Source organism: Electrona antarctica, assembly GCF_951216825.1.
Source record: "Electrona antarctica genome assembly, chromosome: 20".
Classification (NCBI taxonomy): Eukaryota; Metazoa; Chordata; class Actinopteri; order Myctophiformes; family Myctophidae; genus Electrona; species Electrona antarctica.
Genome location: NC_136801.1, coordinates 35,134,140 through 35,153,245, shown reverse-complemented (window position 1 = coordinate 35,153,245; position 19,106 = coordinate 35,134,140). Strand labels below are relative to the sequence as shown.

General features: G+C 46.7%; 2 protein-coding genes across 3 annotated transcripts in view; one reads left to right on the top strand and one right to left on the bottom strand.

Moving 5' to 3' along the window:
- The window catches only part of sugct (succinyl-CoA:glutarate-CoA transferase), a 556,340-nt gene that overhangs the window by 303,957 nt on the left and 233,277 nt on the right, over positions 1 to 19,106 (bottom strand). The window lies entirely within an intron of this gene.
- Positions 31 to 18,052, top strand: LOC306913191 (inhibin beta A chain-like). 2 transcript variants are annotated; one of them, XM_079489778.1, is made up of 4 exons: positions 31 to 268; positions 992 to 1,737; positions 15,949 to 16,282; positions 17,132 to 18,052. In XM_079489778.1, exons 2-4 carry the CDS (start codon positions 1,071 to 1,073, stop codon positions 17,703 to 17,705), a joined length of 1,575 nt encoding a protein of 524 aa, XP_079345904.1. In that variant the 5' UTR covers positions 31 to 268; positions 992 to 1,070; the 3' UTR covers positions 17,706 to 18,052. The 2 variants fall into 2 exon arrangements, with proteins under 2 accessions (XP_079345904.1, XP_079345905.1); XM_079489779.1 differs by lacking the exon at positions 31 to 268 and having other exon boundaries at positions 770 to 1,737.

Sequence of the window (19,106 nt, the reverse complement as noted above, 5' to 3'; positions counted from 1 at the left end):
AGAAGAGAAGAGAAGAGAAGAGAAGAGAAGAGAAGAGAAGAGAAGAGAAGAGAAGAGTAGAGAAGAGAAGAGAAGAGAATAGAAGAGAAGAAGAGAGTGAAAGAGAGAAAAGGGAAAGACAGACAGACAGAGATAGAGAGAGAGAGGGGAGAGAGAGTCCAACCCACTATACAAAAACACACACACACTCAACTGGTGGAGCAAAGAGGAAAGAAACATTAGTGGGACCTCTGCACAACTGGCGATCTGAACAGAGACGAGAATTAAGGTAAAGAGAAAGAAGCCCGCGCGTGCACGCGCACGTACGCACGCACGCACGCACACACACACACACACACACACACACACACACACACACACACACTCTCTCTCTCTCTCTCTCTCTGTGTTTCTTTCTCTCTGTCTCTCTCGGCGATATCCACATCTCGGGGAGCGGAGGCTTACAGACAGTCTCCAAGAGAAAGAAGACTTTCCCGTTATTTATTCATTTGCTTATTTATTAGTAATTCCTTCGGGGTTATTTCGGTGTCTCTCCCGTCCATCCATCTCTACTGTGTTCAACATCAAGGATTATCATCATCACACCGCTGTGGACTTTACATTTTTCCATCTTTTTGCCGGTTTTCCAGCCTTCTTTTCTTTATAAACTTGTTCCTCTATTATACCTTGCAGGTGGACTGATAACTTTACGGGGGGAACGGCTGCAGAAATGATCCACTTTTTTATTTGTACTTTATTTTTTACATGAATTCGCGATTCTTGAGTGGAGAAAGAAAAACGGACAAGTGTTGTTTTTGTTGCCGTTCAAAAGTTATCGTGGACAACCAGAGTACCAGACAATGAGACCCAGCTCTCCAACAACTTTCCATCTCTGATTATTCTTTGTCAACATCATTAGTGTATTTTCCCCCTCCATCCATCGCTCTCAGTCTCTTCAACGAGCTGTGAATGAGCCTCACAGAGTGTCTTCATTGTGTTCTTTGTCTTCCAGCGTCTCCACGGACCATCTCAACAACAAGTCAAAGCAAACCTCCATCACATCACCTGCTGCCCGGCCATCAGGCTGCGACATGTCGCTCCTACCTCTCCTCCTCGGCTGGACGTTGCTCCTGTTGATCCACAGCGGCGGCTCGCTCCACTCGTCCTCCCCGCGGAACGAGAGCCTCTCCTCGGCTTCGTCGGAGCCCCGGTCCCGGTCTCCTCCTCCTGCCCACCACCACCAGCACCACCAGCAGCTCCTCCAGGGGGAGACGTCGCAGCGGACAGCGGCGGTGGAGGAGGAGGAGGACGAGATGGAGGGGGACTCGCAGGAGTGCGCGTCGTGCGCCCTGGCGCGCATGAGGCGGAGCAGGGAGGCGGAGAGGGAGGAGAGGCGGAGGAGCAGACGGAGCTCGGAGCAGGAGGAGCAGCAGGAGGATGAGGTGGAGGTGGTGGAGGCGGTGAAGCGGCACATCCTCAACATGCTGCACCTCCACAGCCGGCCCAACGTCACGCGGCCGGTGCCGCGCGCCGCGCTCCTCAACGCGCTGCGCAAGCTGCACGTGGGCCGCGTGGCCGAGGACGGCAGCGTGCACATCTACGGCGAGGGAGGCGAGGAGGAGGAGGAGGAGGCGGCGAGGGCTGATGAGGAGAGGAGGCGGCGGGCAGGAGGGCGGCGGGGAGGCGGCGGCGGCGGCGGAGGAGACGCGGCGAGAGACCTCCAGGATTCCACCGAGATCATCACGTTCGCCGAGGCCGGTGAGTGCTGTTTGAGGACACGCCACGCGCGTGCGTGTGCGTGCTTGTGTGTGTGTTTTTAAGCTACTGTCTGTCTGTATAGGCTATACTTGTGAGGACCAATTTGTGGGGATCAAACTCTAAAGATTGATTGATTGATTGATTGATTGATTGATTGATTGATTTGCTTTAGGCCAGTACAGTACAGTTAACATTTTGCAAAAAAAACAAAGAAAAAGTACAAGTGCAAAATGTGCTAAAAGGTCAAGGATAACCCCCAAAAAGCCATCCATTGAGGTCCTGTATGTATATTATTTTCATGGAATACAAAAAATGTAGAATTAAACATGATTCATAGTTTTTGAATCTATTGGCCTATAGTTATAAATGGTGCATTTATATAGCACTTTTATCCAAAGTGCTTCACATAGAGTGTGCATGGTTCCCAAAGTGGGGTCCGGGGACCCCCAGGGGGTCCTTGAGGGAGTTCCAGGGGTCCCCAGCTAAATGATAGTTTGGAACCAAATGGATCCTTATGGGTCTGTAACTCAGAGAGTACAAATGGAACCAAACGGACCCGTTTCCATTTGTACACTCTCAGAGTTAGATTAACATTGATTTTACGATATAAATTGGGGTCCCAGAGATTAAAAAATGCCCTTAAATGGGGGGTCCGTAGAGTAATGCATGTCAAACTGGGGGTGCTTTAAATTAAACTGGTTGAGAATCTCTGCTAGAGCCGTACAAATCTTCTCTTATGGGGGTCCCTGGCATATCTCTTCAAATGGGGGCTAATTAGTGTAAATTTGGGGGTCCTTGACATGAAAAGGTTTGAGAAGCACTGCATTAGGCTACAATCACACATCAGGGGAAACCAATGCGAGGCACCAACCTGCACATCGGGAGCAATTAAGGGTTCAGTTTCTTGCTCAAGGACACTAACTCATGGGGGAGCCCACAGGGATCGAACCGGGAACCTCACGGTTCACAACCGGCCACTCTACCGGCCACTCTCCCTGAGTCACTCCTCACTCCTGCATGAGAATGCATTCAGTCGTCCAAAAATGTTGATGTCCTCACAAGTATAGTAGCCTAATGCGAGCGTATGTGTGTGAGTGCGTGGGACGTGCGTGTGTGTGTGTGCACTCGTAGCGTGCTTGTAGCATATGCGTGTGCGACGGTGCATGCGTGCGTTGAGAGTGTGAGAAATTGGGTGATAAAAGGGAGGAAAAAAAAGAACCGCACTGGACCGCGTTGCTCGTGAGCTGTTACGCTTGAGCCTGCAGATGTCTGTCTGTGTGTGTGTGTGTGTGTGTGTGTGTGTGTGTGTGTGTGTGTGTGTGTGTGTGTGTGTGTGTGTGTGTGTGTGTGTGTGCGTGCGCGCGTGCGCACGTGTGTGTGTGTGTGCGTGAGCGAGTGCGAAGGATTCGTTCACTGTGTAGAGTAGCTGCGAGAGAGTCACAGACTGACAGACCTCACCCCTGCTGTTTTAGACAACACATCGTTATGAATTCATGACTGTCCTGTCCTGTGTACGTGCGTGCCTGCGTGCGTGCGTGTGTTAATCACCATTCGAACTATGTCCAAGAACACATTGAAAACACACGTCTCATGCCTCTGGTGACATATATTGTCCTTCTAATGAATGTTAGACTCACTGAAAACACACATCCCTGCATAGCATAAACAAAACACAATAGCACGTCATACAAAACACTATATGTACAAAATGTTTTCAATCTCCCTTTGGATGTTTGCAATCTGTGGGAAGCACAGTGCAGAATGTGTCTCTGATGTGTTGGTACAGTGGGCAGGTCGTTAGGAAGTCCAGCTTGTGTACAGTGGGTGCACACCACACATGCAGGTTCTCTGTCCAAGGCGAGGCTGTGGTTAGATTTACAAGCTCACAAGGCAGCGCATCGCTAGGCGAGTAAATGAAGCACGATTTTGTATAAAGGATTCCCTTAGTTTTGGCTCAGTCACAGAGCATGCAGCGTCTCTCTCTCTCTCTGTCTTTCTCTCTAACGGAATCTGCACCTCGCACGCACGCACGCACGCACGCACGCACGCACGCACGCACGCACGCACGCACGCACGCACGCACGCACGCACGCACACTTGGTTGGGTTACTTGAGGGTGTTCTAAATGGACCCTTACAGGTCTGGAACCAAATGGACCCTTATTTGTACACTTTCAGAATTATGGGGCCTCGGACAAAGCCAACTCGGATCGTGACAAATCATGACAGCAAACACATTTTTTTGGGCAGAACTGTTAGAAAGAAGAAAAAAAGGGGCAGGGTACAATACTGTGGTTTTTCTTCTTTGTAATTATTTGTTCGGCCGAAAATATTGTGTTTGTTCATTGTCATGATTTGTCAGTTTGTCACCATCCGAGTTGGCTTTGTCCGAGGCTTACAGGTCTTTAAATTAAATAATGCAGGCCGTCGACTGTGACGCTCATATAGCCAGACCATTAGCTGCTGTGTAGTTTAGACTGTGACGCTCTATAGCCAGACCATTAGGTGCTGTGTAGTTTGGACTGTGACGCTCTATAGCCAGACCATTAGCTGCTGTGTAGTTTGGACTGTGACGCTCATATAGCCAGACCATTAGCTGCTGTGTAGTTTAGACTGTGACGCTCTATAGCCAGACCATTAGGTGCTGTGTAGTTTGGACTGTGACGCTCTATAGCCAGACCATTAGCTGCTGTGTAGTTTGGACTGTGACGCTCTATAGCCAGACCATTAGCTGCTGTGTAGTTTGGACTGTGACGCTCATATAGCCAGACCATTAGGTGCTGTGTAGTTTGGACTGTGATGCTCATATAGCTAGACCATTAGGTGCTGTGTAGTTTGACGTTATAACTGTTTATGGTTTGATGTAGCAGGCAGACTGTTATAACTTGGTGTCTCTGTGGGGTCGTTAGTGCCCCCTAGAGGCCATTGTATGCATAAGAATGTACCCTGTCATGTGCGTGTGTGTGTGTGTGTGTGTGCACTGCGTGTGTCCACTCACTGACTCAGCATGATTAGGCATGACTCAGCATGATCAGCCTCGCTATCAGTACAACCCTCGTCTGTCTGTCTGTCTGTCTGTCTGTCTGTCTGTCTGTCTGTCTGTCTGTCTGTCTGTCTGTCTGTCTGTCTGTCTGTCTGTCTGTCTGTCTGTCTGTCTGTCTGTCTGTCTGTCTGTAGTGTCTGTCTGTCTGTAGTGTCTGTCTGTCTGTCTGTCTGTCTCTGTCTCAGTGACTGGTGGTTTATTTAATGTCTTGACTGGTACGTCGGTGTCTCTGACTCGAACACTTCAACAAACGTGGGAGTTATTTCCTAAACTTTACTTTACGTTGCGTCACAACAATTCTCCTCCGTATACTCTCATTCCCTCTGCTCCTCTTAATCTCTCCTCTGTCTTGTCTTGTATATTATGGTACCAACACTAGTTCATTCCACTCAAGCAGCATGCAGGGGCCTCATTCATAAAAAAATTAAATACAATTATCGTCAGATCAAATTCCATCTCGCCGACCGTCAAACACGCGCTCGTATAAGTCTCGAATATAGAAGTGGAGACGGTCGCATTGTGTACTTCCCGCGTCAGATGAGAGATAGAGAGAGGGACGTTAATTGAATTTCCTGCCGGTTATACAGTGTTACTGTATAGTCACGTCCGTCTCCCTCCAGACCCACACAGAACCATGTGAGCTTCCTTTGTGACATCTTGGCACGTCAGGCCGTGTCCCTTTTTTTATCAGTCACAGGCGCGAGGAATTAAACCATATCCAATATCTCCCAAAGACCCAAACCACCACGTGTCTCCCATTATACATGCACGACGATGAGAGACGGCCCATAATAAACGGTGTGGGAAATTTGCTAACATTTACCCAGCGTGGCTGTTTAGTGGAAGACGTTTGTCAATCGTTTCTTTTTGGCGTTTTCTTTCAAAGAGTGAGCAGAACGAGCTACAGTGTCTTCAAGAGATTCTCGGGAATGGCTTCATGATGGAGTGGCTTATAGAACAGAACTGGTTCTTGTCTCAGGTTCACCCAGCCTGTAAATCACCTTTTCCACCAAAGGAATTTAATTGGTATACTTTATAGCAGTGGTTCTCAAAGTGGGGTCCGGGGACCCCCAGCCAAATGATAGTTTGGAACCAAATGTCTGGAACTCTGAGAGTATACAGATGGAACCAAATGGAGCCTTAACCCATTTTGGGGCGGGAACCCCTTTTGGTGTTAGCATTATGTTATGCTTTATAGGTATTGAAAAATAGCAGATCTACAAGCTCATAGCGCGCCACCGAGTGGCGCGCTACGAGCTTGTAGGTCTGCTATTTTTGAAAAATCGAAGAACGACTGACATAGAAACATAGCTTTTTCAGAAAACTGTCAGGATGTAGAAGACATTTTTAGAATCTGATCTCAGGTCAAAATGGGTTAAGCCCTAACCACACCAAAGGGTCAAGACGGTTTTAGCTTTGTCCCAGCGGTGTGATGTCTTGTTGCACGTTGACCCACGTTGACCCTAGTGACTCAACACATGGAATTCAATGGCCCAAACCACACCAAAGGGTCAAGACCGTTTTAGCGTTGTCCCAGCGGTGTGATGTCTTGTTGCACGTTGACCCACGTTGACCCTAGTGACTCAACACATGGAATCCAATGGCCCAAACCACACCAAAGGGTCGAGACGGTTTTAGCGTGAACTCCTTGCAACCCAAGGCGTTGCATGCATGGAGACCCTTTGGTGTGGTTATTAGGGCTTTACGGGTCTGTAACTCTGAGAGTGTACAACTATTCAACAATTTGTACACACACACATTGTTTTTATAATATAAATCCCAGAGATAGAAATGCCATTAATTCTAAACCAAGTGGTTCTCAAAAAAGGTTTATGTCAAGCACCCCTCCATACAAGATTTGTGTTGTTAACATGTTTAAAAAAGATTCCAAATGTAAAGAATTAAATGTTGCACGTGCGTGTGTGTGTGTGTGTGTGTGTGTGTGTGTGTGTGTGTGTGTGTGTGTGTGTGTGTGTGTGTGTGTGTGTGTGTATGTGTGTGTGTGTGTGTGCGCGCCTAGTCACTTCTTTTGGGCAAAATTGTTGTTGACCTGTCCACATGATGTCTCTCACAAAATGCACACTGGTTCCACACAGGCCTAATCACCACCTTTAACACACACACACACACACACACACACACACACACACACACACACACTCACACACACACACACACACACACACACACACACACACACACACACACACACACACACACACACACACACACACACACACACATGCGCATGCACACACCCTCTCTCTCTCTCTCTCTCTCTGCGAGTTATGTACATCGCAAACAGCAGGCAACTGCATAAAACACAGCTTTTCATTTCCGTGGGTTTACAGTTGGTAGTTTGCTTTTATGGGGGAATCAGGGTAGTTCAGGCAGACACGGCAGTCAAGCCTGTCGGGTGGAAACATCATGCCAAAACTGTGACTTTTCTAGATTCAAACGATAAATTAGCAAAAGTAGCAGATCTACAATTAAGCTCACAACACGTCTTGAGCTATTTAGATCTGCTATACTTTTGATGTTTTTTTGTGACGCTGTATGCGGCTGAAGTAAGTGATGAAGTTGGGCATTCGTTTACCAAAAAAAAAAAACATCCAAAAAAAGTTTGAACGAGGAGATGCAACAACTGAAATGACACAGAGGACGTTCTCAAGTTGAAAGGTATAACAATGTATTGGTGTAACACGTGGTTTGAAATTATGTGCCAGGGACCCCCATATAAGGGAAGACTTTTATGGCCCCATTTTAATTTCAAGGACCCCCTGTTTGACATGAATTAGGTTACGTACCCCCCCCCCTCCCCCTACCCCCATTTAATGTCATTTCTATCTCACAGAACTCCAAATTATATTGTAAAATAAATGTTAATTGAACCCTGAGAGTGTACCCTCTCTGAGTTACAGACCCATAACTTATGGGCTGTATTTTGCGTGTCTTAAGTACCAGGTCTTATTACTTAACTTAAGACCTGGAGGCGTGATCAATGCCATTTGGCTATTCTGAGTGGCCAAAGAGCATTGACCACGCCTCCAGGTCTTAAGTTAAGTAATAAGACCTGGTACTTAAGACACGTAAAATACAGCCATAAGGGTCCATTTGGTTCAAACTATCTATCATTTAGCTGCTGGGTACCCCCTGGAACTCCCTCAAGGACCACTGGGGGGTCCCCCCAGACCCCACCTGGAGAACCACCGGCGTTAACAGGCCTCACTGGGTTAACATGCATGGTTTTCATGTTGACGAGAATGTGGGACTGAGCCGTGGTTCAATGTGACACTCACCCATCTTCACTCACCTACAGGGAGATGTGTGTACTGTGTAATAATAATTGGTCATTTCCCGGACGCACGGACCCAACTGTAAACAGCACTCGTGTCATGTGCACACAATTTGAAGAGAATTCCACAGTCATAAATCATTAGAGAGAGACATGAAGTGCACGTCTTATTACTTTCCATGAATCAGCCGATTGTAAATGGTGGGAAATCAACTTTCAACTGTTTTTTGATACTGCAGTCACTGTTCTGGGTACACTGTACTGTTGTACCGGGAGCTGGCCAGTACAACCCACTGTCTGATACTGTTGTACTGGGAGCTGACCAGTACAACCACAGTCTGTTGTACTGGGAGCTGACCAGTACAACCACTGTCTGATACTGTTGTACTGGGAGCTGACCAGTACAACCACAGTCTGTTGTACTGGGAGCTGACCAGTACAACCCACTGTCTGATACTGTTGTACTGGGAGCTGACCAGTACAACCACAGTCTGTTGTACTGGGAGCTGACCAGTACAACCACTGTCTGATACTGCTGTACTGGGAGCTGACCAGTACAACCACAGTCTGTTGTACTGGGAGCTGACCAGTACAACCCACTGTCTGATACTGTTGTACTGGGAGCTGACCAGTACAACCACAGTCTGTTGTACTGGGAGCTGACCAGTACAACCACAGTCTGTTGTACTGGGAGCTGACCAGTACAACCACTGTCTGATACTGCTGTACTGGGAGCTGACCAGTACAACCACTGTCTGATACTGTTGTACTGGGAGCTGACCAGTACAACCACAGTCTGTTGTACTGGGAGCTGACCAGTACAACCACAGTCTGTTGTACTGGGAGCTGACCAGTACAACCACAGTCTGTTGTACTGGGAGCTGACCAGTACAACCACAGTCTGTTGTACTGGGAGCTGACCAGTACAACCACAGTCTGTTGTATACTGGGAGCTGACCAGTACAACCACAGTCTGTTGTACTGGGAGCTGACCAGTACAACCACAGTCTGTTGTACTGGGAGCTGACCAGTACAACCACAGTCTGACCCCCCCAATATAAATTGACTGCTACAATAACCTTAATAATAGAGACAATACACCATAAATAAATACTGAAACCATAATCATTAGGGAAGGTGTATGTATGTACTATGTGTACTATATGTAAACTCTTCATTTCCACTTTACAGCCATTCAGTTGCAAAAAAATAAAAATAAAAAGAATAATAATTTGGGGACCCCCCCCAAAATAATTTGGCGACCCCTCGATGGGTCGCGACCCACGGGTTGAGAACCCCTGAGCTGGGAGACAGAAATGGTAGCATTTAAAAACGATCATTAGTGAGAACCAATCTATCTATAAGAATGCACCGTGTCTCTGTACGTCTGTACAGTTGGGTGCCACCGATATTGTCCCTTATCATTTCACCCATTTAGGCCTGACCTCAAAATTTTAAAAAATCCTTCTAAATCCTCCAGTTTTCTGAAATAAATATTTTCACGATTTTTCAAAAATAGCAGACCTACAAAGCTCGTAGCGCGCCACTCGGTGGCCCGCTATGAGCTTGTAGATCTGCTATTTTTCAATAGCTAAATTATAACAATGTTTAAAACACCAAAAGGGGTTCCCGCCCAAAATGGGTTAACTGTCCTTTTGCGCAGATCACGCAAACCTCAGCAAAAAGAAAAGGACAATATCGATGGCCTCCAACTGTACGTATGTGTGTACGGCTGTAATGCACGTAACTCGAGAACCGTCAAATTGGACACACGCGTTCCACACCACCACAGGGAGTGCAGTGGCCGGTGTCGTGTCAGTCGGACCCACGGTCGTCCAGAACCGCCCCAAAAGGGCCTCTGCCCGGGCTCTGGACATGCAGGCCCCTGCCCAGGGTCCACATAATGGAGATGGCCTGTTCTGACATCACAACACTCCATATTTGGGCATGCCTGACACAGAACTCCATTATAGACACAGAGACAGATACATAAATCTCCATATATGGGCAGAAAATGGGACACAGACGGATGGGTGGAACGGGTACTCTGACACGGGTACAACGGGTAAATTGCATAGCCGGGTGGGGGCGTGGATCTCCAACTTCCATCGTTACCGACTCGGTGCTCTATACAGCCGTTATATGAAAATGGGTGAAGTTGTCCTTTAGCCACTTGTCTCCCTGGATAACGTGTCCAGATGTCATGTGAGCCCAGCGGTTCGGACCGCTTTGGTGGCATTCCAGAGAGAGAAGAGAGAGAGAGAGAGAGAGAGACAGAGAGAGAGAGAGAGAGAGACAGAGAGATAGAGAGAGAGAGAGAGAGAGAGAGAGAGAGAGAGAGAGACAGAGAGAGAGAGAGAGAGGAGCGAGCGTCTCCATGCTTTCTCCCCTCCCTCCCGCCCCCGTGTTTATTGGGAACCGAGGGCCTCACGCATATTTTTGTTTCATATTTGTGTTTCCCAGAGAAGTGGGCTGCATATTTGTCTGCTTGCTGGACGTTTAGTCTCCGGGCTTCAGCAGCCGAAGGTCTTTTAACCCATTTAGGTCTGACCTTGACATTATTAAAAATTATTCTAAATCCTCCAGTTTTCTAAATTATAATTTAGAAAACTAATTTTTGAATTTTTCAAAAATAGCAGACCTACAAGTTCATAGCGCGCCACTCGGTGGCGCGCTATGAACTTGTAGATCTGCTATTTTTCAATAGCTAAAGTATAACAGAATGCTTAAAACACCAAAAAGGGTTCCCGCCCAAAATGTGTTAAAGAGTCTGACTGTCTGCTTTACAGACATCACATCTGCACAGTCGTGGACGGCAACTATAAGTACATGAACTCACGAGTACTGTACTCATGGGTAGAAGTTGGAGGTAGTATCGTGCGATACTCAGAGGCAAATATTGTGTTTGTACTTACTCCACTACTTATTAAGCCCTATCTTTCTACTAAGGCTTTACGGAAATAGCTGATCTTTGAGCGGCCAGAGGTGTGCGTGTTTGTGTACGCGCGTGCGTGCGTCACAGTGCGTGTGTGCGTGCATGCGATCGAGGGAGAAAGAGTGAGAGAGAGAGAGAGAGAGAGAGAAGAAGAAAAAAAGAGAGAGAGAGAGAACTACAACCACTTACTGCTGCTATTCAGTATACATGCACGCACACACGCACTGGCCGAGGAGATGATTCCAAAGACAGTGGCAGTCTTTCGGGGCAAACTCAGCTTGAGGAGGGCGAAGGAAGGCTGTGTGCGTGCGTGGTGTTAGAGACCTACCACAGAGTATGAGCGCTAAGTCTCTGATCGCTCCTAAAGTAAGCTGACGGGAGAGAGAGAGAGAGAGAGAGAGAGAGAGAGAGAGAGAGAGAGAGAGAGAGAGAGTTAGAGAAAGAGAGAGAGACCTAGTCATACAGTCAGAGATTCTTGTGTCTGCTGTGTGTGTGTGCGACTGTGTGTGCGTGGTCAGTCATGGCAGTGCAGTGTGTCTGTGTGTCCCATCAGTGTAGTTGCAGAGACGCTCTTATGCTTTTATGAGAGAGAGAGAGAGAGAGAGAGAGGGGACGAGGTATAGAGCCAGCTGCACCCCTACTTCCTGTCTTTTATTGTTGATTATTACCATCATTAATCCTCTCTCTCTCTCTCTCTCTCTCTCTCTCTCTGTGAATGAAAGACCGTTAATTTGGCATAAAGTCATTCTTGCAGTAAAAACAGACAGACAGACAGACGCACCCACCCGCACACACGCACACGCGCTCACACGCACGCACGCACGCACACACACGCACGCACGCACGCGCACAGAGTAGACGGTGTAGTCATGTTGTGTTTTTCAGTAAACAGACATAGGGTGTGTGTATTCCGGGAGTGACGCCAAATAAAGAAGTATACTCAAGAGGCCATAGGAGCCGATGACCAATACAGTCTGTTGTACTTTGTACTGGGAGCTGACCAGTACAGTCTGTTGTACTTTGTACTGGGAGCTGACCAGTACAGTCTGTTGTACTTTGTACTGGGAGCTGACCAGTACAGTCTGTTGTACTTTGTACTGGGAGCTGACCAGTACAACCACAGTCTCATACTGTTGTACTGGGAGCTGACCAGTACAGTATGTTGTACTTTGTACTGGGAGCTGACCAGTACAGTCTGTTGTACTTTGTACTGGGAGCTGACCAGTACAACCACAGTCTGTTGTACTGGGAGCTGACCAGTACAACCACAGTCTGATACTGTTGTACTGGGAGCTGACCAGTACAACCACATGCAGTCTTCTGGGTGACCAAAACTGGCCCCTGTAAAAAAAAGTCAAAACTTATTTCACAAATGTGATGATTTGATTGGCTGAGCATGGAATGTGATGTAATAAGAGCACGCATCACTTCACACAAGTGTGATTGATTTTACTTTCTTCAACTGTATGATTGCCTTTTTTGAGGGGCGCTAGCCCCTCCTATGTCCAGCTTTTGGGGTGTGTGTGTGTGTGTGTGTGTGTGTGTGTGTGTGTGTGTGTGTGTGTGTGTGTGTGTGTGTGTGTGTGTGTGTGTGTGTGTGTGTGTGTGTGTGTGTGTGTGTGTGTGTAAACACAAACTTTGTCCTAACACAAACATTAAATGCCGTTGATTTTATCCTCGTAGCAGCTTGTGTATTGACCCGTACTTTCTTTTGAACTGTTCCCATTCTACAAACTGAATAACATTTTCAATCAATCAATCAATCTTAGATAGCATTTTATGTAGACACAGTACTATACAAGTCAAATATGCATAGTTTCATTATACAGTATTCCACTGTTACGTTTTTAGCTTACGTATGATTCATGATAACTGCTTTTGTAGGCTATGTATATGATGTATTGCCATGTTTGTGTTCTTGCTTAATATAAATCGCTCTGGATTAAGAGCGTCTGCTAAATTGTAAATTGTAATCAATCAATCAAAACCAGTCCACAGATTTCCAAAACCTGTCTCAAGGGAACATTGCGAGGGGCTTTCTAGTTTCCCAGCCGCTCTGAGGGATTAGAACCGGGGACCCTCCGCCAAGAGGTCGGCATCTATAAACCCCCCACCCCCGTCCTCTGAATTATGGGACTTTATCACATAAACTCCACATTTTATCCGCAGTTTTATGAGATTTATCGCAAAGCAAAAAGTCCCCCATGTGAAGCTCTGTCCAAAAACGCCACTCTTCTTGCGTCAGGTTTTGGCAGCGGACATTGTTTGCGTTTCGCTGCTCCTCCATCCGCTCACAAAGACAATGCTGCTCAAAGCAACTCTGAATGATCACCCCCCCCAACGGTGGTGGGAAAAGTACTCAATTGTTTTACTTAAAGTACCAAAAGTAGAAAGTACTCACTATGCAGTATATTTCACGTTTTCAAATGTATACAAATCGTTAAATAAATGTAATGGAGTAAAAGTACAATATTTGCCTCTGAGATGTAGTGGAGTAGAAGTAAAAGTAAGTACTGGAAATTGGACATACTCAAGTAAAGTACAGATACCTCAAAAGTGTACTTAAGTACATTACTTAAGTAAATGTACTTAGTTACTTTCCACCACTGCCATCCAAACTTTAGTTGTGCATAGTAGAAATCCTTAGTGTCCATCTGCAGCTCAGAGAAATGTAACCAAATGGACCCTTACTTCCCTCAGCCATGCCTAACTCCTTTATACAATTTGTCCATTATTTCCGTTATTCACATTACCCACTCAGATAATGTACAGATGTAACCAAATGAACCCGCTGGCTGCAGGTCCATTCGGTTACATTTGTCACATTCCTGGAGTTGGGGTTTTACTGTGGTGTGTTTATGAAAAGGTTGCTGAGTCACTGAGCCGTTTTATGAGTTTTGGCTGCTGTTTTTTATGAGTGATGTTGCATAAGGGCCCGTGTTCGACGTGAGAGAACACCTTTTGGGGATGAGGAGCGCTTTGGATATCATGTCCAAATTGTCCATATAGGTTTAGCCCCTTTTTTACATTTTACATAATTTATTCTCATTTATTCTGCATTCGAGCCACGGACCACCATGATGAGATTTAGCCTCTCAGACCCAACACTAAAGAATATTTTGTTGTCTTGGTTGCATAAGATTCTGTCCACAATAAAATAAGAGACAACAGGCAAACATTGATCAAAAATAACAATTCTTCTACATTCTCTCATTGCGTAGACTTCTTGTTAATTAAGTAATGCAGTTGTTTAACAACAATTTAACTCTTGAGAGTGTAACATTGAACCAGATCCATTTGGTTTAATTTTAAGAATGGTGGTCCCTTATTGACCAACGGAAACATTATGACGTAAATTCTCCATTCATTGTCGATGGCATTTCATGTTTGTGTTTACTGTAAGACAGAATCTACACTATAGCTGTTTATAGGAGTATAAACTCAATAACAGAATACAATAGGAGAGGAGAGGAGAGGAGGGGATGAGAGTGTTTTTCATTACGAGGTAGTGGACTGTTGAAACCACACATCCTTGGCAGACTTAACACATATCATCACACAGGCCACTATTGCGTGTGTGTGTGTGTGTGCTTGTTGAAAAGACAAATACCACTCAGCAGTGCACTGTCTCTCTCTCTCTCTCTCTCTCTCACATGTGCACGCACCACCACGCACGCACGCACGCACGCACGCACGCACGCACGCACGCACGCACGCACGCACGCACGCACGCACACACACACACACACACACACACACACTCACACACTCACACACTCACACACACACACACACACACACACACAGAGAGAAGATCCTCAGCAGACGCAGGTTTTATGACTTGTTGAGATGTCATTTGGTCAGTTTGTCAGTTCTGTTTAAATGGAGAGATTACTGAGAGAGAGAGAGAGAGAGAGAGAGAGAGAGAGAGAGAGAGAGAGAGAGAGAGAGAGAGCACTTTTTCCACTGATCTCATCTCTTAGCAGCCCGTGTTGTTGATCCTGTCCATATCGGTAACACCAATAGAGCTGTCACCGTTACACATTTAAGTTGACCATTATTTGGCACACAGGGGGCATATTTATTCCGCCTATTAACACAGCGATGCGTTGAAAAAGGCTACATATATATATATAATAATCATGGAAGAACATAAATATTTAACATTTGTAAAACGTATTCAAATATTGGTAGGCTGTAGTATAGTATAGTAATACTATATTTTGTATATATTTTTTATAATTGTATAAGCATTGTATTGAGTATACCTCCAAATAGAAAGTACATCTACTCTGCTCTGCCGTGAATCGAATCAATAGAAAATAACCATTACAGTGCAGGAATCACAGAGATGCACAACAGGAAGGCAGGAATGAGAGGTGTTTACAGTCAAACTGTGTCTGCACACGTCTGTGACCGTCTGTCATTATCGACAACATCATAACTATACAGTATGAGCTGCTGCTTTACTGTGACATGTACTGTACATCTGGAACACATGGGGGGAGGGAGGGAGAGAGAGAGAGAGAGAGAGAGCGAGAGAGAGAGAGAGAGAGAGAGAGCGAGTGCGAGAGAGAGAGAGAGAGAGAGAGACTAACGTGAGTCTCTCCAGAGAGTTGAGGTGGTCGGTCTGTTGTGGTGTATGTGTTGGGGTATTTAGTGGTGGTCTTCATGACAAGCCAATTTAAGACATCCCTAACACACACACGCACGCGCATGCGCGGCTTTGCACGCGTGTGTGCGTGCGTGCGTGTGTACACAGTAACACACATGTTGTTCGTTGTTGTGCCCATGTCTGTCCCCAGGTCCCCATGTGCTGTGCTTATGTTCCCGTTACGTGTCCGACTGTCCTCATTTACAATCCTCAGAGCTGGTCTGTCCTCAGGTGGCACCGTCCTAACGTCGCCGTGTCTCCCCGTGTCCTCTGTGTCCTCTGCAGGCGAGTCTCAGGGCCTGGTGAACTTTGTGTTGTCCAGGGAGAGCGGAGGCGAGCAGCTGACCCTGGTGGAGCAGGCCAACGTGTGGCTGTTCCTCCGCCTGGCCAAGAGCGCCAACCGCAGCCGAGCCAAGGTGTCCATCCGCCTGTACCAGCAGCCCCCCTCCTCCTCCTCCGCGACCCCCGGGGGGGTCACCACAGAGGAGGTCCTGCTGGCGGAGAAGACGGTGGACACGCGGCGCAGCGGCTGGCACACGTTCGCCGTGTCCCCCGCCGTCCAGGGGCTGCTGGAGCGACGCAGAGGAGGAGGAGGAGGAGGTGGTGGTGACGCCGAGAGGTATATACATATACAGTACATACGACTTTCAAATCAATGTCGCCATATAGCGCACACATGGATTAAAGTTCTCAGTGGCCACGACTTAAACGTAAAACATTTGATGCTGTGATGCATCAAATGTACCTGTGTAAAAAAAATGGCATTCAAATATTTTATCTAAAATACCTGTTGGAATTGTTTTTAATTGATGCAAGATGCTGGGGTGTTGAAGTGTTTAATAATGACAATTACCAGCATTGTACAACAAAGTATAAGGCATCAATTTTGATTATTTATTAAAAAATACATTAGGACTTTTTCATGTTGATTTGTTGATACATAGGCCTACACAGTTACATTCTGTGCCAAAAACGTTTGGTTACGTTTTTACCCCACCTGTGTCAGAACGTAATATTGCGTTTTTTGTTTGTTTTTTATATAAATAAATTAAAAATAAAATCTTTTTAATCCAACATGCACGCGACGTGCACACGGACGCGCCCACGCTTATTTATTATTTTATTTGTCCTTTTTCTCTGGCACCTGCACAACATTTCTGTCCAACAGGTGGCACTGATTGTGTAAAAAAAAAGTTGCTTCTCAATTTGATTGGTTTTTGGTTTATAATAACATGAGAAATATCGCATAGTCGCATATAGTCTGACATGGTACGTCGTAAAAGTGAATACAAAGTCATGAAACATTGTCCATTTAAGCAAGGCAATTTTAATTAGTCATTTCAACAACAAGACAAGGCAATGAACAAGACAGTGAACACCACTATGAAAACATACTCAACTGAAGGAAAAAAAAGGAAATGGGTCAAAGTGAGAGGCACTTAACTATATTTGTGTTCTAATTGTCCAGGTCTACCGAGAGGAGGGGCGGAGCTACGCTGCGCCTGCGCGTCTCCTGTCCTCTGTGCGCCGAGGCCGGCGCCACGCCGATCCTCGTGTCCCCCGCCGGCGACGCCTCCACGTCGCCGCGAGCCAGCCAGCGCGAGCAGTCCCACCGCCCCTTCCTCATGGCGGTGGTGCGCCCGGGCGGCGAGGAGGAGGAGGGGGGGCGGCGCGGGGCGCGGAGCCGGCGTGGCCTGGAGTGCGACGGCAAGGTGCACGTGTGCTGCAAGCGCCACTTCTACGTCAACTTCAAGGACATCGGCTGGAACGACTGGATCATCGCGCCGCCGGGCTACCACGCCAACTACTGCGAGGGCGAGTGCCCGAGCCACGTGGCCAGCGTCACGGGCTCCACGCTCTCCTTCCACTCCACTGTCATCAACCATTACCGCATGCGCGGCTACAGCCCCTTCCAGAGCCTGCGCAGCTGCTGCGTGCCCACGCGGCTGCGCGCCATGAGCATGCTCTACTACAACGAGGAGCAGAAGATCGTGAAGAAGGACATACACAACATGATCGTGGAGGAGTGCGGCTGTTCGTAGTTCGTAGGTGGGGAGGATCGTCTCAAATTTTTTGAGGTGGTCGTACGACGTGGGGGTGTCGCGGCTGGAAACAGCAGACCAACAAGCCCCCCCCCCTTCCCCCCCCACCCGCTTGTTGGTCTGCTTCTTTTTTGGCGTCCCTATTCCCACTTCTGACACCGCCGTGCAGTGTCGCCGTGCGACATGAATTTAGGCTGTGGGACGACACGTTCGCACGGACAGACGGACGGACAGACGACGGAGGGACACGGGAGGGAAGAGGAGAACAGATTAACTGGACTGCGGGGGGTGGAGATAGAGAGACGGAATGTGACTATATGTTCAACCACCCCCCCTCCCTCCACCGCACACACACACACACACACACACACACACACACACACACACACACACACACACACACACACACACACACACACACACACACACACATACATTCCCTCCATCCCTTTATTGTCTTCATCTGTCCATCCTGTACCTCACTCTATTTTTCTATTTTTATTTTATTTTATTATTTTTGTCTTTTTGGGGGGCAGGGGGGGGGGGGGGGGGGGGGGACTGAGAGAGAGTCTACACGGCACTTTCAGAAGAAAAAAAAAAGATACAAAAAAGTCTTAATATATTTTTGTTACAAAACAAAGGGAGAGAAATGAGAGGAGGATGAAATGACACGGAGGGAGAGAGAGAGAAGAGAAAGAGAGAGAGCGAGAGAAACAAGTTACCTAGAACATGAATCAAGACTAAGACAAAACAAAATGTCAAACTATGCAACTTGTTTCAGTATTGTGACGTATTTTTTTCGACGACGCCTTTTAATTTCTTGTTGTTGATTTTACATTTCTACAAAGTAAAACGAAAAAAAGGAAGACTTTTTTGTAATGTTTGGAAGTCTAATTGTTTGTGTGTGTGTGTGTGTGTGTGTGTGTGTATGTGCACGTGCGTGCGTGCGTGCGTGCGTGCGTGTTTGTGTGTGTGACAGAGAGATACTTGAAAGAAACAAGTTAGCCCAGCTGCTGGAACCAAACTATTTGTTAAGTTACCATGACAACCATTTTGTATTATTTCTATTCTAATTATTATTATTGTTATTGTTATTAGTATATTATTAATATTGTTTCCATTGTTGTTGATAATATTTCTTTTTGGTTACATCGTGTGTACTTTTTAAAAGAAACGTTGCAAACGTTTGTATTTTTTTGCACTATAGCGACACGTCATCCACATAGAAGTAGACTGTCTACCTTCCTGACCCACCGTCTGCTGTTTGGTACGCCTAAGATGGCTGACATGTTTGGTACGCCTAAGATGGCTGACATGTTGGGTACACCTAAGATGGCTGACATGTTGGGTACACCTAAGATTGCTGACATGTTGGGTACACCTAAGATGGCTGACATGTTG